Genomic DNA, 24053 nt, shown 5'->3' on the forward strand with positions numbered 1-24053 from the left:
CTGCAGTAGTTAAAGTGACACTGAGGATTTTACACTGTAGGTTCACAAAAGCTCAATTTGTTTGTTGATAGTATCTTGTACTGACATTTCCACATTTACTCAGAAAACTTGTAGATATAAGGCTTTACTCACTATATATCCAGTGTTAGAATACTTCTAAAAAATCATTTTTACTGAATATGTTTATATTTTTTGAACTTGCAAACTATATTTTGGGTCTATCTATCTATCTATCTATCTATCTATCTATCTATCTATCTATCTATCTATCTATCTATCTATCTATCTATCTATCTATCTATCTATCTATCTATCTATCTAGCTGTCTGCCTGTCTGCCTGTCTGTCTATCAAGCTACTATAATTAGATCTATAATAAACAAATATTAGCATAGTATTATATTCAGTCCTGCTGAACAAGCTGCATATAACGTCTTATTGATTGACCTTAAGAAATAAAAAAAAAGAAGCTGAACAATGTTATATTGCCTTTATAATGTATCTGTTAACAGAAACTAGTTTTGTGGATGTCCCACAACATTAACAGTAAATATGTAATGAAATCTATGAACTGTTATAGAAATCTACAGTTAAACAGGAAGTGTGGTTTCCTTTAAGTCAGTCTGGAAGAGGGTATTTTATATGATATAATCCGACAAAAAAAATATTTCAGCTTGTCATTGGCTGTATCAGTCATCTAGTTACTTTACTTTACTTTAGTATGTATTTATCCTGTATCTACAAAGATCTGGAAGTTCTGGAAATTTATATTACCAAAAAAAGGTGAAATTTTATCTTTTGGACAAACTATCTATCAGGTATACAGCAGGTCCTGACCATTATGTATTTCTGTTCTAGGACTGGCTGTGGGTCTGGACCCAGAAGGTTATGGAAACCCTGATTTCTGCTGGATCTCCCTTTATGATAAACTTATCTGGAGTTTTGCTGGACCCATTGTCATTGTTATACTGGTATGTAAAAAAAAACAAAACTATTCAGTATTGTATTGTAAGAGTTCATCTTTAACACTATTATTTATGTAGTATATATATACTGTGTGTGTGTGTGTTTGTGTGTGTGTCTGTGTGTGTGTGTATGTGCGTATGTGTTTGTGTGTGTGCGAAGACATTTTAGCATGTGACACAATAAATTTCTCCCACTGTTGTCACTTAGATAAATAGCTTTAGAGCAGTGGAATGTGAAACATATTTCAAACACATTTTTATTTGTGTGTAATCACAGAGAGGTGATGAGTTGAGATTGACTTCCAGTGAAGGTTTTTCTTGCCTCTGTTGCCCTTGCCTTGCTTATTAGTGTCACTGACCCAGATTTCTGTGAAGCCGTTTAGTGACTGTGTGAGTGCGGAAAGCGCTGTACAAATAAATTTAAATTGAATTGAATTAAACTCTGATAAATTACAGTGTGGAGCCAGATCCAGGCATTGTATTAGAAATAATGATACTTCACTTTGCTGTAATTGGCCTGTGGGCATATGGGACACTGCATGCTGCCAGTCTGGGGCAGTCTAATATGAAGGAGACATTTGTGTCTTAGTACTATAATATAATATGATGTAATGTAATATATGACATACCCATACACCCACTCACCCAGTCATTCATCCAATTATCCATCCATACTTCCATCCCTCCAGCTATCTATCCATCCATCCGTCTATCTATCCATCCATCAATCCTACTATCCACCCATCTATCCATCCTTCCGTCATTCCATCCATCCTTTCATTCACCAATCCATAATCTACGTGTTTGTGTGTTTGTGTGTGTGTGTGTGTTTGTGTCTGTCTGTCTGTCTGTCTGTCTATCTGTCTGTGTTGGTATTATTAGTGCTGTAGTAAAATGATACAACATATCACTGGCAAAATATGTTACTCTGTCCCAATTAATAAATCAGGAGATTAATAAAAATTCCTTCCTTCCTTCCTTCCTTCCTTCCTTCCTTCCTCCCTCCCTCCCTCCCTCCCTCCCTCCTTTACAGACAAATGCAGGGATGTTTATGATGGTTCTACGCATTACATGCAATCCGTCTCAAAAGGAGACAAAGAAGCTGCCTGTAATGTGAGTTTTAAAACACACACACACACACACACAAACAAACAAATGGAGAGAGAGAGAGAGAGAGAGAGAGAGAGAGAGAGACACTCAGGAGAAGTTTTTATTCTGCATGACTGGATGCCTGGTTTTTGCTCCAGTTTTTCAGGTTACATAAGGGTCAGAGCTAGCATTATTCAGTCAGACAGCTAGTCCCCTTTAGCCAACCTTCTCCTATGCTGCCAAATGAACTCCATCGGAAACTTTAGTGATGAATTAATGTGGATCATTTCCATTTTTCTTCACGCCTCAGTGCCACTATCCGCAGTGCCTTTCTCCTGCTGCTCTTGAGTGCATGTGTGTGGTTCTTTGGGCTAATGGCAGTCAATAACAGCATCCTGGCCTTCCACTACCTCTTCATCATCCTCTGCTGCATACAGGTGAGTGTTTTTATGTGAATATTTACTGGAAAAATTTTGTTAGAGTGGCATGATAATTATTATCTTTTTCTGGGTGGTGTATAATCATGCGAGCAAACCTGTCTATTGAATAGTGTGTAAAATATGTGAGTGTGTGTGTGTGTGAGTACTCACCAGGTTGTGGTGTTGTGTGATAGGGTTTGGCAGTTCTCTTGGTCTTCACTCTGCTGAACTCGGAAGTGCAGGAAGCCTGGAAAGCAGCCTGCTCTGGCAAGAAGAGTCCCAGTGAAGACCCTCCTAGACCACCTCAGATTACTGTAAGCACACACACACACACACACACACACAGGTTTGAGTCATTAGTGGCACTTTGGGTCTCAGAAATCAAACTGTAATCACTATTTTAATCATATCACATATATAATGCATGTATTCATTTATATATGTAAAGAATGTATAGTCAAAAAACTTTGAGTTCATTTTTATCTTATAACATCATATCTCATAAGATATTTAATCCATTTATAGTTCAATTTATTGGTGTGGAACATCCATTAAATAAACGTAATAAATTCTATTTTTAATAAACTTAATAAACATTTTTTTTAGTACGTTTCTACTAGTTTCTGTTAGTACATATTTTATAGTAGCGATAAAGTTATTTTTTATTTAATAATCAATAATATATTATAATTAATAAAATGAATAAAATAGTATATAATTATAATTAAATTAAATAACAAATTTATATATTAATTAATACGTGTTTATTATTAGGTTTAGATAATGTTACCCGTTAAGGCTATAAATAATAGTAGCGAATGATAGACAAACATATATTATTATAGAGAATAAGACCTAAGACCAATGAAATAAAAAGTCACAGAACCTGAGCTCACTTCATTAAAGTTCAAGAAAAATATGTATTCAATTAGTTGTGTACTTATTAATAAAGTGAGTTTTTTTTATTGTGTGTGTGTGTGTGTGTGTGTGTGTGTGTAGGGCCAGAACCCATACAACAGTGCCTCCCTGCTGGAACAGAGTGGATTACATCGCATCACGCTGGGAACCTCCACCATATCATCAGTCAGCAGCGCTCGGTAAGAATACAAACTAACATAATAACATCACTGTCTCACAGGAAATACTGACAGAGACAGCATGGTCAAAAAAGAGACAGCTTACCATTTTGTTAATATAATTCAGGGCAAGTTTTAAAGCATTAATATGAAATAATGAACATGATCATAGAACCCCAAGCTAAAAGAGCTTGCTGTAATGTTATCTGTAACCGCTGAGATACATTAAGGAGAAGACCATTTCTGCTTGGTTTACTAACTTTCTGTTTTTGTTCATCTCTCTGCTGTTTTGTTCATTGGTTGTTTAATTATTGAGTAGGGAAAATCTTCTAGCACGCCAGACTGCTGAGCACATGCTGGGACACAAGGGAGCCACTGATCTCGATGTGGCCATGTTTCACCGTGACGGAGGTAAACTCACATAATAACCTCTACGCCACTAAAATGTACCTCAAATCAGCTTGTTGTATGGTCACACTTTTGTCCATTATCCTCGTCTCACTCTGTCTTCTTCACATCAGGTGAGGACTCTGACTCCGACTCTGACCTCTCTTTGGAGGAGGAGAGGAGTTTGTCCATCCCATCTTCTGAGAGTGAGGATAACGTACGTCTACGTGGACGAATCCAGCGCCGTTTTAAACGCACCAACCATAGTGAGCGATTGCTCACTGACCCCACCCACAATGGTGCCAAAGGTAATATTAATATGTAGTTTTCGAAGGTTCTGTTTGCATACACACCACTAAGACTTCTATATAATTCCATATATGGGAAATACAGCATCTCTGCTAAGTCGAGCAGAATATTTGAAGAGCATCTTGTTCTATTATTATTTTACTTTGCCACTGATGAAAGCAGGAGAAGTTAAAAAGCTTAGGTAGGAAACACTACAGTGAATAGAGTAGATATTAGTGCAGCCATGGAAACTTCTATTTCATAATACCCAGCAGTGTTTGCCGGCCAATAGCATGGTGTGTTGTTTCCGTGTCAGATCTGGATGGAAATGACCTGCTCTCCTATTGGCCTGCGTTGGAGGGCTGTGAGGTTCACTCTCTTCAAAAATGGGGTTCGGAGCGCCGTCTCGGGGCTGATTACAGCAAAGATGCAGCCAATAACAATCAGGCAGACGCTGCACTCACCAGCGGAGATGAGAACGGACCGACACACATGCACAGACACCGCAAAGGTGAAACACACATGCACACGTACAAATACCCGAACAGGGCGCCATGAGCCAGGGGGCAGCTCCTAAAGGCAGGAATGTGGCCCATACAACGAGATACGTATCCAGCCAGCACCATAACCAAGCAGACACATGATGTTTCAAAAGACATGTTTGAGCAAGTCCACATGATTTTGGTTAGGTGTCTGTTTTAGATGATACTGGGGTATAACCTTTACCACACAGACAAATCCAAAAGTTTTTTTAGTCTTTTGTTTATTCATATTATAAGCTTTAAATTCTAACGGGTCTGGGGAAAATGCTGGTATTCTTCTTTACACCTTCAATCATGTAAGCTGTAACTTGTTCATTTGTTAATGTACTGCTTATGAAGATGCAACACTATGGCTCACTGTCAATACATTTCCTCAGTTTTTTCAGATTTTCTTGCCTAGAAAAATGAGACAGGAAGAGAGTATGGTGATAAATGTGTTGGAGGAAAGCTGTGGCTAATGATTGAAACCAGAGAGCTGCTTTTTTTATGAGGAGTGATTCTGGGGAAAGCTTATCCGCTCCAAAGATCATCATTACAGTGCTGGAAGGTCAGGATAGAGGAGACAGAGAAAAGCTAAGGTGTTGGCTTGAAGGCTGGCATGGAGCACCTTTATACCTACACTATATGACCAAAAACCTTTTGGACACCTTCCCAACTATATCCTGACCATCTGGTTGGGGACAACAAGACTCCTTAGAAGCAGCCTTTATTATTGTCACATAGACATTACAGCACAGTGAAATTCTTTCTTTGCATATCCGAACTTTGGAAGGTCAGAGTGCAGGGTCAGCCATGATACAGCATCCCTGGAGCAGAGAGAGCATAGGGCCTTGCTCAGGGGCCCAAGAGTGGCAGCTTGGCAGTGCAAGCTTCCAACCAACATCCCAGAGCCACTTGAGCTACCAAAACCCATGGTTTTGAAATGGGATGTTCAACAAGTACATATGGACATGCTGGACAGGTGTAATATAGTGTACATTAGTAATATAGTGTACAATATTGCTCTCTTCCTAACTAGCAAATAAATTAGAAGTTACAATTGTCTTCCTTTATGCAGCCTCAGAAACAATTGTTTTGAGCTGTGGTGTGCTGTGATTTCTTTTTTCATTTAGAATCTTCTACATAGGTAACATACAAACCGCATAATCAAAAGGATAATCAAATAAACCTAGCTGACATTCTTTATCTGTTTCCTGCTTCTCTAGGTATCTTAAAGAACCGTCTTGGTTGTCCTCCAGCCTTGCAGGGTTTGTCTTCAGTGGGTCGTGTACCCAGTGAGCTCTCGTGGTACCGCACGTCCACACTGGGCCACCGGGGTGTACCGGCCGCCTCTTACGGCCGCATGTGCTCAGGCACGGGGTCTCTGTCCCAGCCAGCCTCACGCTACTCCTCCCGTGAGCACTTGGACTCGCTCGCACGCCGCCAGCGGTCTCGCGACAACCTTGACCTCCTGCCACGCCGCCGTGAGCTCGGTTCCAGAGAACATCTAGGTCCCGTCCACAGCATCCATGCCTCAAGAGAGGATCTTGGGCCTGGAATAGTTGGCTTAGGGGGCCTGTCAGGAATGGAAGGAGGTTCTTTAGGAGGTATGCGAATGCCTCTGAGTTCACTAATGAGGCAGCAGGCATCCAGAGAGCACCTCAGCTGTTCCCGGGAGCAGCTAGAATCGAATGGGGGTGTAGGAGCGGTGCCACAGCCATGCCGTGAGTGGCTCCGAACTCTGCCCCCACGTCAGCTCTCACACCCGGAGTCTCACGCTACAGCCTCGCCCCCTCCACCAATCACAGAGGAACCTCAAGAAGCACTGCACTCACGACATGGCAGATTAGACTCCGCCCCTCTATGTAGGTACCCCGCGCCTGCAACGGCCCCTGGAGCTCCGCCTAGTCGTCAACCTTCTAGCGAGCAGTTGGACATTCTTTCCTCGATCCTAGCCTCGTTCAGTTCCACAGTACTGACTCCGCCTCCTAACCCTGCCTCTGCGGCTGCTGGTCCTTCCCCATCCCCACCACCTCACTCTGCAACCTCACAAAGTATCTCTGAAGTGTCACCAGACTCAGAGTAAGTCCACTTTCCTCATTCTGTCGTATTTTAGAAGTTTCACATGTCCATTGATATTATTTTGTTCTTTTGTGGTTTGTCTTTCTGTTTAACTCCGGTACTCCCTTCTATATATTTTCTTTGTCATTTAGAGCTCACAGAAGTGATGGACAGTCCTGATGACATCTTATTAGTCCCATGATGCATTCCTGATCATGGGCACAGAAGGACTGCAGAAGAAAAAGATTAGAAAGAATGTTTAGGAGCATTCTGGGATACTGGAGGACCTGACAGCATGACTGATTAAGAGACAGTGAGGTTGAATCTTCAACCTGATGGTTTACAGTCAACCATCAACAGATGGTTTAACAGCCTCCCAAGGCCAAGGGGAGTTACAGGGTGAGACGGAAGGTGCAAAGAGGTGATTCCCACCATCAGTGAAGGACAAATACTCAGAGGGCCGGTCAGAGAAGGAAAAAAAAACATGTATATAACCTTTTTATACAGTTTTGTATTTTTTTTTCATTCGAGATGAAAGACCTGATGTTTTTACAGATTGTGTCCGGCATATGGGGTCACTGAGTGAGTGAATATGGATTTCAATGAAGAGGAAATCTTGAACCATTCCCACATTCCCATACCCATCACAAACCATTCCTGAATTTTTTTTTTCTGAACCGTTCTCATATATATATGTCTTTGTTACCAAAATTGGGATCAGAGGCTTGGATTGGTTCAACAATGAGGAAGCAAACAATCCTGATATGTGATTTAGAGTGAAATGTCAACACTGGAGACTGTAAAAGTATTTGAAACCAAGAGATGTGATTTGACCGATATGATTGTGAATTAAGGAGATGTTTTATGGCAGTTGGTTTGATTGGGAGACAAAGGTAAAGATTCGGACTTGGTCTTAGAGACAAGTTATAAAACTATGCCTGTGGTTTTGGCCATCCTGTGCGCCTGCTTGAATTTCTATTCAGATCAGTAATTCAAAAACAATTTCAGTACTTCAATTCAGACCAAATAAGTATTCATTAGACTTTATTCATGTGTAAAGATTTGCTGAGAATTTGAAGCAGGCATACAGCATTGTACTCAGCTTGCCATGTTGCATTTGTCCAATCGAGTTATGGAAATATACAAACTGAATAAATAACAGTTTTCCATTCGGTTCCTCTGAATCTAGTGAATCAGGTCTAAATCGATTAATGCTGTATCCAGTAGATGGACCTTAAGAAGTCATTATTATACAGGCAGAGTCAGTCAAGCGGTAAACAGTCCAGGGGCCTCACTGGACGCAACAAAACATACCTAAATATGCTCAGTGGTGAGTGAACCATGAGTCTTATTAAAGCTGTAGTAAACATTATTAAGAAGAAGAAAAAATGCATCAGTGTAATCTCCTGAATTATCCTCTAGCAAACTGTTCTGCCAAATAAGAGAACCAAGATCATTCCTTTAATACCTCAAACCTAGCAAAAAGTGCTCCAATCAATTTTTTTTTACTTAATGCATTTTTATATTTTATTTATTATAATGTACCTTTTTTTATCTTGTACAGACATGTTGTTTATTTATTTGCTTATTTATTTATTTATTTATTATGGTTAATTTTAAAGTTGTATCATCACTTCCAGGTTTTTATGATTCTGTGTGTGTGTGTGTGTGTGTGTGTGCGAGGGAGAGAGAGAGAGAGAGAGAGAGAGAGGTTTTTTGGAAAGCTGATCAAGTGAGAGAGAGTGATTTTCTTGTTAAAAATGTACAATGTGTGACATTTTGGTACATGTATTGTTTGATACGAGCCCCTACCAATGCAGCATTGCATTCTGGGTGAGAGAAAAAAAAACACACGAGAGAACTGGAGGGGTTGTATCACCTGATAATGTGTTTATTATGGGATGTCTGCTATCCCGTTTACATGGTGGGGAAAACAGCTGCCGAGGCTTGTTGGTTACCACAGAAACCGTACAAGAGATATGTTGGACATTAAAAAAAAAAAAAAATTATTGCTAGCAGTGTTTGAGTCTTGTATTTTTGTCTTTACCTGAAACTATTTCAAAATGGTATTGGTTGATGAAGTTTGTTGACAACGTCCTGTAGCCAGGAGTCCACTGTCCAGACAAACAGACCCTGAGAATGAATAATTATACTGAATTACACCCAGAATTACGACATTAAAACACTAAAACACATTCCTCTCAACTTCCTGCCTTGCCAATGAACACTGTAAAAGCAAAATTGTCACTGTTACATCTAACAGTTCGCAGTTTGTGCAACATCTTTCTTTTTTCTTTTTCTTTTTTAAAGATAATACCACGATATATAATCAACCACAATTTCAGCCTGTCGTCAGTCATCAGCCCTTAAAGTTCTCACGTCACTAAACACAACATCTTAAAACACTGAAACAAAAAGAAAACCTGAGAAATCTCATAACCTTTGCGTTCCACCATATTTTGTTGCACCCAGAGCTACTTTAAATGGAAGAGCTACTTATAGAAATGAGGAGGCTTTAGATCTGGAACAGGTCAAGTAGCACACGATTCACAAAACTGACACAAATACTGACATGAATGACACTCTGACACACACGGACCTATAGTACATAATTACTAAAAAATAAAATCTGTTTTAGTATCAAGATGTAAAAAAAACTCCTCAATACATCAATAAAAAACACAAACAGACATAAACGACTCTATAAAAGACACTTTAGGAAAATCAGTGCTCGGTTTGGGGGTGTTCTCCCCCGTCATCGCTGTCGCTGCTGGAAAGCTGAACCTCAACCCCCAGTTTGTGCAGTTTGGCCTGGTAGTAGCGCTTCTTGGCCCGTGCCGCCTTCTCCTTCTGCCGGGCGGCTCTCCTCTTCTCCTCCCACACGCACTGCTGCAGCAGAAGCAGGCTCATGGTCTGCTGGTGCTCACGCTCAAGTGCCTCCTGCCTGCGAGCCTCCCATCCAGATTCCAGGCCCTGCGAGTCCTGAAACAAAAAGGAATTCTCCAATGGTGCCGACGGGGTGACCTGAGGTACTGTTGATACTCTGCGTGGGGGGTCGGTACTCGCAGCTCTCGACCCTGAACCTGAGGCAGCTCTGGATTGGCTGGGGTAGAAGACAGAAGAGCGTTGCTGGGTGCTTCTTGAAGTGCTGGAATGAGAGAAAAAGATATGGGAGGGGGGAGAGGATGCAGAGCCAGGAGGCGTCCCAGAGTTCTGAGGGGGTTCAGCAGGAGAGACTAAGCCGAGGTCAATGGCTACAAGCTCTTTACTGTCAACTTCCTGTAAAAGACAAATAAACAAAAAAAACAGAATGAGACAAGTAAACAGGTAAACGTTGTACATAATCTCAACATATACTGACTCCCTAATTACTGCTCTTACTCTTACATTATAAGTAAATTTCATTGTACAGGAAAAAAGTCTAGTCTGTGGTAATCACACAAGAAATAGCTTAAACACAAGATATGCAGATTCGGTTTAAGAAACAGTAATCTCTATAGCAGATCACTAGCTGAAATTTTTGCAACAGAGAATGTTTCATGTAAATGAATAAAGTGAGTTTACAACACGTTACATTGTTTTGGTCAGGATCCTCCTGCTCATTCCCATTGGAACCCCCAGTCACTGAGAGGTGAGGAGAGAGCAAGAGAACACACAAAATACATTTCAATTTCCTTTCTTCAACATCAAGACCATACTGCAGGTAAGAGAGGGTGGGATGTTTGTAGCAGTAAGGTAAGGTGATGTATGTGTGATTTTATGACATAATGTTATAAATGAATTACAATAACTACTGTGTGTGTAGGAGCTGCTATTCATCACTGTGATATAGTCCGAAGATGGCTGGAGTCTGATCTCTATAATTGGACTTCTGCTTTTGTTAAGCTCAACACAGCGTTAGTTGAGCAACACACACACACACACTCAGTACATATACATTTCCTAGGAGACTACTAATAGAATATGTGCATGTGCATGGTGGTCTGGGGTGGGGCGTTTACCTGGCCCAGGTGAGCTGTTCATGACCAAGGCACAGCTGCCATCTCCATCTATGTCCTCAATGTTGGAGATCAGATTTGGCACCAGAGCCATCACCTCCCGCTGCACCTGCAGGGATAAAGGAAATATCAACACTAACTACAAATCCCAGTACTACAGCTCCCAGGATTCCACACTCACTACTCGGACAGCTACAGCTTTTGTATGTGCAAGTTCCTTAACTAAATGTTACACATGATCACTTAAAATAAAATAACAAACACCACTGTAAAAAATCATGTGTGTGGATCACACAGTCAAGGCTCTGGGTCACTGATCAGATGGTTGGGGGTTTGAGTCCCAGTACTGCCAAGCTACTGCTGTTGGGACCCTCCCTGCTCCAGGGGCACCGTATAATGGCTAACCCTGTGCTCTGACCCCTAATAAGCTGGGATATGTGAAAACTGGGCAGTGGTGGCTAAAGTGGTTAAGGCTCTGGGTTGTCTGGCTCTATCAGTTGTAGATAATGACTTATTTTTCTATTTCTCCCTTATTTTAACAAAATATATTCTATCCCATGATAAAAAATTGTTCTGTTTCTGAAAACAGTGTCCCCTGTTATTAATAGGGCTGTGACAATGATAGATTTCAGGGTGAGGGAGTGGGGCTGAGTAACAACAAAAAAAAAAAATTCATGCTTAAATTTTAATTATTCAGAGTATGATTGCTAGCTAGTTGCAAAGAAGCTGACAAACTGTATTTTGGAAGTAAACATTAAGTTCACAATAATAGTTCTGTTAGGAGTGCTTACTAATACTACATAACACTAGCTGTTGTTTGTTTGGGAAACCTCATGGGCTCAGTAACCTGAGTGAGGGCAGTGAGAGGCATGCCGGCTGCCTGCTGTTCCTGACGCCTCTGCAACGCCACACGGCACTCCACCTTCAGCCGCTTCCACAAGGTCTTGAGAGAGCCGACGCTGCTGGGCGGCCGGTTGGGGAAGGCCTCGTTGAAGGCCTGCGCCAGCTCGGCCCACACAGCGTTGCGGTACACAGTAGTGTTGGTGTCCTTGCGGAAGTCCTGCACGGCGTCCACCACACTGTGGATCTTCTGGAGCAGGTAGAGCTTCTGCTCCACGGTGAAGTTGGGCATTCGGTATGTCATGGTGGTGAGCATCTTCATTCGTGTGTGTGTGGGCCAATGTGCAGAGAAAGGTGTCAGGAATGCAGACAGGTAAGGCTGCTGGTCAGTCACCTCATTCATGGAGTGTAGAAAGTACACAGTGTCAGTGTGTTATTTATTGTCTATGTGTAACAGTGTTTCAGTCATGTTGTTACATAATGTCACAGTGTTTAAAGTCTTCATTACAGCATTGTGGTCAGTCGTGAAATATTTGCTTGAGGCTTTTTGAGCCCAGTGATGAACTTGCAGTAGGTGCAGGCATTTGTGAACTCTAAAATAAAGAAAAGATAAAGAAATATTGCTCAGCATATGGATCATACAGGCCATATGAAATATCCTACCTCATGTTTAGGATACATTTTTAACAGTGTACAGTTTTGTCTTCTTCTGCATGTTCTAGAAAAGTGTGCTAGAAGTGAAAAATCCACATGTCCATGCTAAATAGAATTTAAAGAACATAATACATACGACTTATTTAGTATGGCAGTATACACTTTTGGTAAGTTGCATTACAAATTTCCCCTTTTACGACTAGTGTCCTATTTGAATACATAAGACGCTCATCCATCCATTTTCTATACCCGCTTTATTCCTAATTAGGGTCACAGGGATCTGCTGGAGCCTATCCCAGCACACATTGGGCGAAAGGCAGGGGTACACCCTGGACAGGTCACCAGTACATCGGAGGGCCACATATAGAAAGACAAGATGCTCATCAATCAGCAAAATTCTTTAAATCAACACCTGTTTTGGCATTTAAACCTTTTTTATTACATTAGTAAAATAGGTTAATATAAAATAAATAATTTGTATAAAATATGTGTAAAAGTGGGGTAATGTTTTAGACCTAAAAATATTCTGTGAATTACAGTGCATCAGTATTCACAGCACTTCATTTTTTCCACAGTTTATGTTACAGCCTTATTCCAAAATGGATTAAATTAATTATTTTCCTCAAAATTCTACAAATAATACCCCATAATGACAACGTGAAAGAATTTTTTTTTTTAAAAATCTTAGCAAATTTTTTAAAAATAAAAAATGAAAAAATCACATGTACATAAGTATTCACAGCCTTTGCCATGACACTCAAAGTTGAGCTCAGGTGCATCTTGCTTCCACTGATCATCCTTGAGATGTTTCTACAACTTGTTTGGAGTCCACCTGTGGTCAATTCAGTTGATTGGACATGGTTTGGAAAGGCACACACCTGTCTATAAGGTCCCACAGTTAACAGTGCTTGTCAGAGCACAAACCAAGCCATGAAGTCCAAGCAATTGTCTGTAGACCTCCGAGACAGGATTGTGTGGAGGCACAGATCTGGGGATGGGTACAGAAAAATTGAAGGTCCCAGTGAGCACAGTGGCTTCCATCATCCGTAAATGGAAGAAGTTTGGCAGGAACTGGGGGACTGGTCAGGATGGAGGGAAAGATTAATGCAGCAATGTACAGAGACATCCTTGATGAAAACCTGCTCTAGAGCACTCTGGACCTCAGACTGGGGCAACGGTTCATCTTCCAACAGGACAATGACCCTAAGCACACAGCCAAGATAACAAAGAGTGGCTACAAGACAACTCTGTGAATGTCCTTGAATGGCCCAGCCAGAGCCCAGACATGAACCTGATTGAACATCTCTGAAGAGATCTGAAAATGGCTGTGTACCAACACTCCCCATCCAACCTGATGGAGCTTGAGAGGTCCTGCGAAGAAGAATGGGAGAAACTGCACAAAAATAGGTGTGCCAAGCTTGTAGCATCATACTCAAAAAGACTTGAGGCTGTAATTGGTGCCAAATACAATAAAGTATTGAGCAAAGGCTGTGAATACTTATATACATGTGATTTTTTTTGTTTTTATTTTTAATAAATTTGCAAACATTTCAAATAAACTTCTTTTGGGTTGTCATTGTGGGGTATTCTTTGTAGAATTTTGAGGAAAATAATGAATTTAATCTAAGGCTGTAACATCACAAAATGTGGAAAAAGTGATGCGCTGTGAATTCTTACCGGATGCACTGCAAATATAAAGGAATTATACATACATACATACATACATACATATACATATGGAATATATATATATATATATATATATATATATATATATATATATATATATATATAAATATATATATATATATATATATATATATAGTTTGTTGTATTAAATATAGTTATATTACATATTTTAAGCCTGCAAGTTAATTAAAAATAAATAAATAAGTAAATAAATAAATAAATAAAAATAAACCAAACTTTTTATACTGTTTTACTTGTTTGTCTCTTTTTATGAAACATTATGTAACATTTTAAACCTGCATTTGTGTATGTAAACAGACAGTGTTTGTAAAACAAACAAACAAACAATGCTTCTTCTTCTTTTTTTTAAAAACAAAAACAAAACCCTGTTCTACTTCTTCATATTCTTTGCACTGTGTAATATTTTAGAGTGAATGTTGTCAAATAAATAAATAAATAAATAAATAACTACAAAAATAAACAATGAAATAAATTAACAAATAATTTGAAATAATTTCATGGATATTTTTGTTTTATCCTGTTTACTGCTTTGATATTTTTGCATTAAACATTATGCAATATTGACCTCAGTGTTAGATAATAAACAATCAACAACACAAAGCGTGTTTTGTTTTGTTTATTTTAAAGAAAACTCTGTTTTATTACCTGGATCTATTATACCTGGGGTCAATGATACACCTATATTTCTTACTTAATTTTCTAATGTAACTTTTTTAATTTTTTATTATTTTTTTTAAATGACATGAATATGGTTTATTAATTTATTGTAAGAAAGATGAAAAGATTAAACGTTTAGGCCCGCGGCGTTAATTACAATATAATAACACACGTTGTATTTGTAATAAACGCACATCGTGCATGATAATAAAAGTTATATTTAAAGCATCCTGTTATAACCTGTGTATTAATTTCTGTGTTATTTCTATTAGCTATAATGTATAAAAATCCTTCAGTCTGGGACTAGGCTTAATCCTTTTTGTGTCCGGAGCAGCAACACGCTCGTTTTTTAGTATCCGTCCAATATTTATTTGTATATTAATACAGATTTTTATATCTTTTTTTGTTTGTTTAAATCTTTAGGGTTTATCATTTGCATCGTCTTCACCGTTTCCTCGGACAGCTAGCCCGTTAGCCTCTTAGCTATTAGCCACCTAGCTAAACCTTTGCAGCGTATTAAATCAGCAGGGGAAGCGGTTCGAGACTAGGATTAAGGCTAACTACATTTTTTTAAACGGATACAGGTAAACCTGCACGCTTCATCGCTGTCGTGTGTCCTCCATCAGGCAAGATTATTAACTTACCTGTATGGCTGGATTATTTTATTTCCATAACAAATTAATACTTTATCCGCCGCCCTTTATGTTTGAGCAGTCCGTATGAAAATTAAACAACACAGCCTCACACTTTACGCCCCTTGCGTAAACAATCTGCGGAGGATGCGCAAGCGTTCGCGTCAATCCTTCGATCTACAAGTCATCCGCGCGAGGAATTTTCCCGGAAGTCGGTGTTTGAGAGTCGCACGTCTTACGAGGCGCTGTTATTCAGACACCAGACGCACAACACCGATAAAACTGCTTCTATATGATAATTTATACACGCATTATTTACGCAAAGTGCGTAACGTTGGCGTGCGCGCGCATTCTGTATGTGTGGCACGCCGCTTATCTTTTCGTAACCAATTACTGAACATTCATTAGATTTATTATGAGTTATAGAGGCGTGTTAGAGACAGTGTAGTATTCTAGACTGGGGTTGGTTAGTGCTGAAATTGCCAAAGCGGAAGGAAATCGTGCACACGCGTTTATTCAAAACACGCTGGAGATCAGCATTTAGTTATGCGCCTTCGTTTTATACAGCACCGAAAACTATAAACATCTCGATGCTTAAGACTCGATGAGGCAAAAAGACATCGAAGAGGGAAAAAAAGTGTCTATAGAACATTTCCGTCAACTTTCTGTAAGTAGACCAGCTGTTTGTGCCCATAATACTTTCAGATGCAGACCACTACTGACCAAAAGCAGGAATGTTTACACACAACTATGATCCTTTGGTTTTATACCATTGCGCTGTTGAATTGTGAAATTGTTTATTTTTCGTGTAACAACATTAGATACCGCGATTACGAGCTAAATCACGTGTTTATATCAGCGCGCGCGTTCTCCACGTTAGCTATCGTTTCCATAGTAACAACTCACTTTCACGCGGACTTGTGTAATAGATGCTTGACATAAACACAGCCTGATAATAAACAGATTTATTCAACTTTTTTTAAAATTTAATGAGACATTAATTTATGGATTTATGGAAGGAGTCTCCAGTACCAACCCCTGGTAACAGTTTATGGGTTTTCTGCAATGGGACACAACCTTCTGGACACAGTCACTATAATATCCTGCAAAAGAGAAAATCTAATATTAAAGAGAAAAAACATGGAGGCTTTGTGAGGGAAGGACTGTTTAGAGTTACTACGATATGAACAATAGCAGGATGTTGCACAGACCTGCCACAAAATAAAATGCAACTACAAATGAATGTATATTCAATTCAATTCAATTATATATGTATAGCACTTTTAACAATGGACATTGTCTCAAAGCATTATTATAGAACATAAGAAACATAGTACAAAAGTCCAAGATTAATGTTAGACAAAATCATCCCTAGCGAGGTGACTATGGCAAGGAAAAATGATTTATTTCATATAAATGATTCGTATTTCGTATTTCCGCATGTCCTGTCATTTCTTATTCCTTACATATCTTTTTGTTGGTTACAGTAGATGAGATGGCAGCATCAGACAGTTTGATTGTTCTACAGAGCTCTGCACTTGTGGCCCCCGTCACTGCTCTGGAGTTTCTTGGAGATGACTATTTATTGACAGGTGAGTTACATGCTGGGGCAGATACATACAGGGTTTGACACATACATACTGTATATACATATGTCAGATTAGATTAGATTAGATTAAACTTTATTTCCATTGTGCAAAGTACATGTACAAAGTCAATGAAATGCAGTTAGCATTTAACCAGGAGTGCATAGTGGTATATTGGCAATAATTTACGAAAGATAGAAGGCTATGAGGATGATATATACAGGGGGAGTGGAAAATTTATGTACAGGTGTGCAGTAGTTATTATAAATAAATACATACATACATACATACGAGCATACACTATACTGCCAAAGTTTTGGGACGTTTGCCTTTTACGTCTGTGTTGGCTCAAGTGGTTACGGCTCTGGGTCATTGACCAGAAGACTGGGGTTCAAACCCCAGCGCTGCCACCGTAGCAACCCACCCTGCTCCAGGGGTGCTGCATCATGGCTGACCCTGCACTCTGACCCCGACTTTCATGGATGGGATATGCAAAGAAAGAATTTCACTGTGCAGTAATGTATATGTGACCAATAAAGGCAACTTAACATGCACATGAATTTAATATGGATTTGGCCCGCCCTTTGCAGCTATAGCAGCTTCTACTGTTCAGGGAAAGCTTTCCACAAGGTTTAGGAGTGTGTTTATGGGAATTTTTGACAATTCCTGTAGAAGTGCATTTGTGAGGTCAGGCACTGACGTTGGACGAGAAAGCCTGGCTTGCAGTCTTTGCTTTAATTCATCCCGAAGATGTTCAGTCGGGTTGAGGTCAGGACCCTGTGTGAGCCAGTCAAGTTCCTCCACACCAGACTCGCTCATCCATGTCTTTATGGACCTTGTTTTGTCCACTAATGCACAGTCATGTTGGAACAGGAAGGGGTCATCCCCAAACTGTTCCCACAAAGTTGGGAGCATGAAATTGTCCAAAATGTCTTGGTATGCTGAAGCATTAAGAGTTCCTTTCACTGGAACTAAGAGGCCAAGCCAAACCCCTGAAAAACAACACCTGAATTCAATGATTTGGAGGGGTGTCCCAAAACTTTTGGCAATATAATGTATGTACAGTGGCTATTTTACAACGCAGCATTACAATATGGGACACTAGAATAAATTGTTGAAAATCATCTACCTGTACAAACTATCTATAAATACTAACACACAATATGATAGTTCTTGGAACACTTCTTCCTGTTTTCCTTAATACAGTATATCTGCCTTATTTTTTAGGTGAGGGCCCCATCCTGTCCATCTATTGTCTCCAAGCTTCACCCACACAATGTGTTTCACTTAGTCTTCTGCATAACTGCCGTATCCATGGAATACGGCCCAAGCTGCAAAATAATGATGGTCATGTCACTGTTCCTGAACTGGTGGAACTAGTCATTTTTGGTGGGAAAGCAGTACGTCTTATTAATGTCAAGCCTTATGGCCTTAGTTTGGAGGTAGCTGGCCCTCTGTTGGAGCTCCAGGATTGGGTGCTAGATGTTTCTTGGCTAAGCGGAGAGACCGGATCATTACTAGGCATATGTCTGGCTCACAACTCTGTGCTTCTTTTAGAGCCACAATCTGGAAACATCATATCTCTCTGCTCGTGTGTAGAGGTGTGCCTTCTCTACTCTGCACTTCTGATTGGTCCAAGCTGGGAAACATCAGTGCTGGTGGGGGGGACTGTCTTCAACCAGCTGGTCCTGTGGAGACCTGGAGGGACCAAAGGAGACAGGCAGTCCCAAGTAGAAAGGCGCTTGCTTGGGCACAGTGGTGTGATTTTTAGCTTGTGCTACCTCCAGAGTTCCAGATGGTTGGCTTCTGCCTCAGATGATCGTAGTGTTCGTGTCTGGGACGTTGGTGTGCTTGGCGCAGACGGAGGGTGTGGAGTAGAATCACCAACATGTCTGCGAGTTCTCTATGGCCACCAGGCTCGTGTATTCTGTGTCAGACTCTCACCTGGCTGTGTGTTCAGTGCTGGAGAGGACGGTGCTTGCTTACTGTGGGAGTGGGAAGGGAATGGTAAAGTTGGTCGAACTTTAAGGGGCCATAGATCTGGTGGCATCAGAGCACTAGCTGTGAGTAAAGGGGGTGGATGGGTGGCTACAGGAGGGGCTGATGGGGGAATACGGGCATGGAGAGTTTTGGAGGGAACCAGACAGGTGAAGCAAAGCAAAGAGGAAGATGGCCTGATAGATTTGGGCTTCAGTGGGCAAGGTTGTCCTAAGGTTGTGTGTTCAGTAGGAGGTTGTGGTGCTGTGATTGTTTGCACTGATCAAGGTGAAGTGTTTTTACACCAGGATGAATCGTGGCAGGCTGTTTGGAATGGTGGTCCAGAATTTCAGTCTTATTGTGTGATGGAAGTAGCACATGTCCAATTCCAGGAGGCTTCTTTGTGTTTGTGCGCAGTTGGTAATATTAATGGAGGGGTTCAGGTGTTTGCTGTACACCACCCGAATTCAGGTGTGTTACTGCAAGCAGGCCAGGGGAAGGTGCACGCTTTGAAATGGGTGGAAGGGGATCATTTGTGTCTGTTGGCTTCTGCTGCTGAAGGACTGGTATATAGATGGTCAGTAGAGGTGGAGGAGAATGAATCAGTTCTGGGTTTAAGATTGGAGGAGCTAAAGTCTTTCCTGTTGCCACCCTGTGCGAAGAGATGGCTCACTGCTGCAGTCAGACTGCCACATGGAAACGGTTCATTGTGGGTGTGTGGAGACCGCCGTGGTTCATTGCTGCTGTACAGAGAAGGGGAATTAGAAGTGAGTGAAGTGGGTAGAGAGGACAGAGAAGGAGGGAGTGAGGAAGACCAAGGAGTTTGGAGGAATGAGAACAGATGGCCTGAGAGTGCTGTGAAGGACACTGCTGCTCCCATTTCCCCTGTCAACACACTGTTTGGTGTCCATGGGAAGCAAGGCGTGACAAGTGTATGCGAGCATCGGGGTTTGTTTTATAGCACCGGTCGGGACGGATGTGTGCGGGTTCTGACAGTATGCAGGGACACTCTAAAGGTGCGGCGGGTTCATCGTGCCAGCAAAGGAATGGAGTGGCTAGAAAAGGTCCTGTTCTTGGGTTCTGAAATATCTGATGTGTATGAGGGCAATGAGAGAAGCAAAGAAGAAAACAGTGAGGAGGAAGAAAAAGTGCTTGAGAATGGAGGCGCTGACATAAAAGAGAGAGATGGTTTGAAAGATGAAGGCGAATTGAAGTCCATGGAAAAATTTGAAGATAGCAGGAGTGAAAGTGTTGCAGAGGCCCATTTTGTAATGGTTGGCTTCCACTCTATTCAGTTTGTTTTGTGGGATCCGTTAAGACGAGAGAAACTATTCTCAGCGCCATGTGGAGGAGGACACAGGTCCTGGGCTTACATTTCCCCTTCTCACTCTCAAACACTCCCATCCTCACACAGTCTCGGACAAGGTACTCTGATCTTCATCAAGCAAGGTGCTCTCATGGCTTCTCGTTCCTTGACTTCCACAGCAACCCAAGTAAGAGGACACACCCTGAAGGACGGACTTCATGGCCGAGGTCTGAGTTGCATTTGTCACCTTGGTAGTGTTTCCAGAGGCAGAGCATCACCTGAAGAATGGGAGGTGCTAGTTACTGGTGGCGAGGACACCACAGTGACAGTGCTTGCAGTTGAACTTGGACGTGGCACGGTGAAAGTGCTCACTGTTTTAGCTGACCACATTTCAAACGTTCGGACACTGACTGCCATCCAAAGACAAGAAGCAAACAGTGGCGGGAGGACATCATCTTCGTTTTCAACACTGCTGTTTTCTGCTGGTGGGAGGGCTCAACTGCAGTGCTACCGGCTCCTGATTGGCTGGGATGAGCAGTTGAACCGGCCTGTCTGTCAGGTGACTCAGGTTGCTGGTCACAGATTGGATGAGCACTGGGAGAAAAGACGGAATCGCCACAAGACTGTGAAAATGGACCCTGAGACAAGGTGCATATGTGTTTATTATAGATATACACTGGAACTGAGAGGATGTATTATTTGTGTTTTTGTCTGTAGCACAGAATGTCATGACATCTCTCTTGGGGTGATTTTTATTTTTATTTCAAGTATAAATAGTAAAACAAAGGGAAGCTTGTATTTTTTTTTTTAGCAGTATTGATTTACAACAAATTTAACATAAAAACAAAGAATGTTAACCATTAAGATGTTTTTTATTGCTCATAAAAAGAGATTCTTTTCTGGGTTTTGACTTTTAGGAATTATACACTCAATTTTTGTGTTGATGTAAACACAGTGATATGTTGTGCTGTCTGAAAGTAACCATTAGGGGGCATATTAGTACCACCTGAAGGTAACGGGGCCCACACTCTCCCATTGGCTCGTGAATAACGGTGCTTACATGCAGTGATATTGTTAACAGGATTATTGTATTGATTTTCAGGTACATGTCAATGGCTGTGGTGCATGAAAGCACAGAGGAGATTCTCCTGACTCTGGCCTGCAGCGATGGAGCTGTAAGGTGTGTATGTGCGTGTGTAAAATCGCTAACTTGGTGAGATTATGGTGGCAGTGTATTACAAGGGACTGACAGATTTCATTGTTGCAATTGAGAGTTGAGGCTATCACTAAAAATAAAAGACATTCTATCTTTCTCTCAGGCTTTTCACTGTAGGAGAAGACAGCAGGAAGGTTGAGGTGCTCTGGGAGAATTTTTACCATCAGCGGTGTGTGCTTACTGTTGCTTCTTATAGCCTTGAAGACCCACAGGGCAAGCTGTGAGTATACACCAATAAAGTATATTACGAATTCTCTCTCTCTCTCTCTCTCTCTCTCTCACTCTCTCTCTCTTTTCTTTTTTTTTTAACTTTCTTTATGACTTTCTCTTTTCTCTCTCACTCCCACCCACCCCAGGCATGTGTTGTTGTTTAGCGGGGCTACAGATGGTGCCGTAGCTCTGTGGGATCTGACTACAGTGTTGGACAGTAAATCCAAGGACAGCTGGCACGGTGAGTCAGCAGGCTGTGAGAACTGGATCCTCATGTATAAGCTACACACAGTAGGACGGTTGGTCTAGGGTCAGATATTTACATATTTATTTGCATAAATTTACATTTGCATGAAAGGCAAAAACTGATCTGGGAGCAGGACATATAAGGGTTTTTGCAATTTGTTTATATATTTTTTGGGTTTATATATATGTACAGTGGTAGATGGTGTACATTAGGCAACAGGCTAGCAGTCAATCCTCGAATTTGATGTGTTGGAAGCAAGAAAAATGGGCAAGTGAAAGGATCTGAGAAGGGCTGAATTGTGATGGTTTCAAGGCATCTTGAAAACAGCAGGAGTTGTGAGGTTTTTAGTTTATGCAGAGGTTATTCCCTGCCAGAGTGAAGGACAACCATTGAACCGACAACAGGGTCATGGGCAACCACGATTCACTGATGTTTGTGGGGAGTGAAGGCTGGCCTTCATAGGAGAGTCTTCAAGACAGGACATTCAACATTCAGGATTTTCTACTGGCCACGTGACTGTTTAATTTTTCAGACAGCAATTTGTCAGTGAACATGAATAATTCATTTGCTTCTTGATGTACTCATTATGTTGCATTTTCATGTATATATGTGCTTTATATGTGTCTTTAGGTCCATCTGCTCCATGCTTCTCTATCCCTGTTCATCAGAGTGGAGTAAACACCATCGTAATATCTAATGAAGCGGGACAAATGGACAAAGACATCATCACCGTGGCTAGTGGTGGAGATGACGGTCAGCTGTCAGTAATGAAGATTCGAGTGCAACTTCATCAAAAGGTCGTGTTTCCAGAGCTGCTATCTCATTGGACTGTAGCGCTAGCACACTCCGCCCCGCTAACAGCTCTGAGCGCTCTTAATTGTGCAACATTGTTGACCACGTCTCCAGACCAGCGCGTGTGTGTGTGGCGTGTGTGTTGCGATGGACTTCAGCACCAAGTGACAACGTTCTCACACACAGCAGATGCTGCAGGACTCTGTGCCTGGCACAAGAAAGGGTCAGAATTACAGAGTGGAGACTTTGTGGTAGTTTGTGGACAGGGTTTGCAACTCTTGAAGTTAACGGACAGGAAAGACTCAGAGAGAAGAAGAAAGGAAGAGGAACGACAGAAAGTGATGTTTGCAGAACGTTTTGTCAGAGTATAAGCTGTTCAAATATTAAATACTTGATTCAGAGGAATGACCAAAGCTCAGTGCAGACTGACTTATGCTGTAAATTTTTAGCACCCAAAATAAAAACGTTTTTAACTTATGATAACCGGTTTTGTAAATGTTTTTTGGTCTGTAACTTTGATGCTTATTTATTTATCTATCTATCTATCTATCTATCTATCTATCTATCTATCTATCTATCTATCTATCTATCTATCTATCTATCTATCTATTTATTTATTTATTATTATTTTTTCAGAAAAAAATCTGAAGTGAAATGGTAATCACACCTGAACTGTGTCCATTTGAAGAAGTAGAGCATGTGCAAATCTCTCAAATAATAATTTAACTCATTTGCATACAGTAACTTTGAATCAATTGTCTTTCCAACCTACATGAAAAACAAAATAGGATAAAGTATATACATTATATTAAAGTGTATGTATTATATTAAAGTATTTGTAATGAATATTAAGAACAGCACATGTATATTATGTACAGCACACAAGGATTTATTATTATAATTATTACTACTCTTTTGCAACTGGGTTAATAATTTAGGAAATGAAACACTACAAGGTGTGCCATTATAGGGGGAAAAAATCAATGACTGGGTCAAATGAAATGGCCCACAACTGCTTAATGAATGTCTCCTTGTGAGATGTTAGCATAGAAACAATAACTCGATAGAATTAATGCATTAATATCAACATCTTCCAAGAACTCAGAGCTGAGAAACAGTTCAGTGGTGAAAACTCAATACAAGCTCCTGATGAAAAAAAGCAATGATGTTACCCCTTTATGAGCGTAGTTAAAGGAATAGCTTCATGACTTGTATCAGATTACAGGAATGTTCCCCTTTATTGCATTCCTATGATTGAATCATATTCACAATTTAATTGTGTTGATTACATTATTGCCATAATCTGTTTTTTGCATGTAGCATTACTTTGCACGTGTAAATGCACTCTGTGATTGCATACAGGCCTGTGGGGCAGGTGTGTGTGTGTGTGTGTGTGTGAGTCAGTGAAACAGGGGTCAGTGTC

General features: G+C 40.7%; 3 protein-coding genes across 6 annotated transcripts in view; 2 read left to right on the forward strand and 1 right to left on the reverse strand.

Moving 5' to 3' along the window:
• Positions 1 to 8814, forward strand: part of celsr3 (cadherin, EGF LAG seven-pass G-type receptor 3) — a 62390-nt gene extending 53576 nt beyond the window's left edge. The window contains exons 27-36 of one of the 3 annotated variants that reach the window (XM_058389521.1): positions 858 to 970; positions 1998 to 2077; positions 2364 to 2490; positions 2667 to 2786; positions 3472 to 3569; positions 3865 to 3959; positions 4070 to 4243; positions 4540 to 4734; positions 5971 to 6826; positions 6958 to 8814. In XM_058389521.1, coding sequence (XP_058245504.1) covers positions 858 to 970; positions 1998 to 2077; positions 2364 to 2490; positions 2667 to 2786; positions 3472 to 3569; positions 3865 to 3959; positions 4070 to 4243; positions 4540 to 4734; positions 5971 to 6826; positions 6958 to 6985 — 1886 coding nt within the window. In that variant the 3' untranslated portion in view covers positions 6986 to 8814. The remainder of the gene's footprint in view (positions 1 to 857; positions 971 to 1997; positions 2078 to 2363; positions 2491 to 2666; positions 2787 to 3471; positions 3570 to 3864; positions 3960 to 4069; positions 4244 to 4539; positions 4735 to 5970; positions 6827 to 6957) is intronic. The other 2 variants (XM_058389522.1, XM_058389523.1) reach the window with 2 other exon arrangements.
• Positions 8676 to 15443, reverse strand: LOC131352944 (fibrinogen silencer-binding protein). The gene is made up of 5 exons (XM_058389526.1): positions 15309 to 15443; positions 11651 to 12236; positions 10807 to 10912; positions 10380 to 10429; positions 8676 to 10084 (listed from the first exon to the last, which is right to left on the reverse strand). Exons 2-5 carry the CDS (start codon positions 12044 to 12046, stop codon positions 9530 to 9532), a joined length of 1107 nt encoding a protein of 368 aa, XP_058245509.1. The 5' UTR covers positions 12047 to 12236; positions 15309 to 15443; the 3' UTR covers positions 8676 to 9529.
• Positions 15444 to 15609: 166 nt separating this feature from the next.
• On the forward strand, positions 15610 to 23107 carry wdr6 (WD repeat domain 6). 2 transcript variants are annotated; one of them, XM_058389524.1, is made up of 7 exons: positions 15610 to 15963; positions 16784 to 16888; positions 18110 to 20813; positions 21268 to 21345; positions 21485 to 21601; positions 21738 to 21832; positions 22469 to 23107. In XM_058389524.1, exons 2-7 carry the CDS (start codon positions 16792 to 16794, stop codon positions 22999 to 23001), a joined length of 3624 nt encoding a protein of 1207 aa, XP_058245507.1. In that variant the 5' UTR covers positions 15610 to 15963; positions 16784 to 16791; the 3' UTR covers positions 23002 to 23107. The 2 variants fall into 2 exon arrangements, with proteins under 2 accessions (XP_058245507.1, XP_058245508.1); XM_058389525.1 differs by having other exon boundaries at positions 16787 to 16888.
• Positions 23108 to 24053: the final 946 nt, after the last annotated feature.

Source organism: Hemibagrus wyckioides, linkage group LG05, assembly GCF_019097595.1.
Source record: "Hemibagrus wyckioides isolate EC202008001 linkage group LG05, SWU_Hwy_1.0, whole genome shotgun sequence".
Lineage (NCBI taxonomy): Eukaryota > Metazoa > Chordata > Actinopteri > Siluriformes > Bagridae > Hemibagrus > Hemibagrus wyckioides.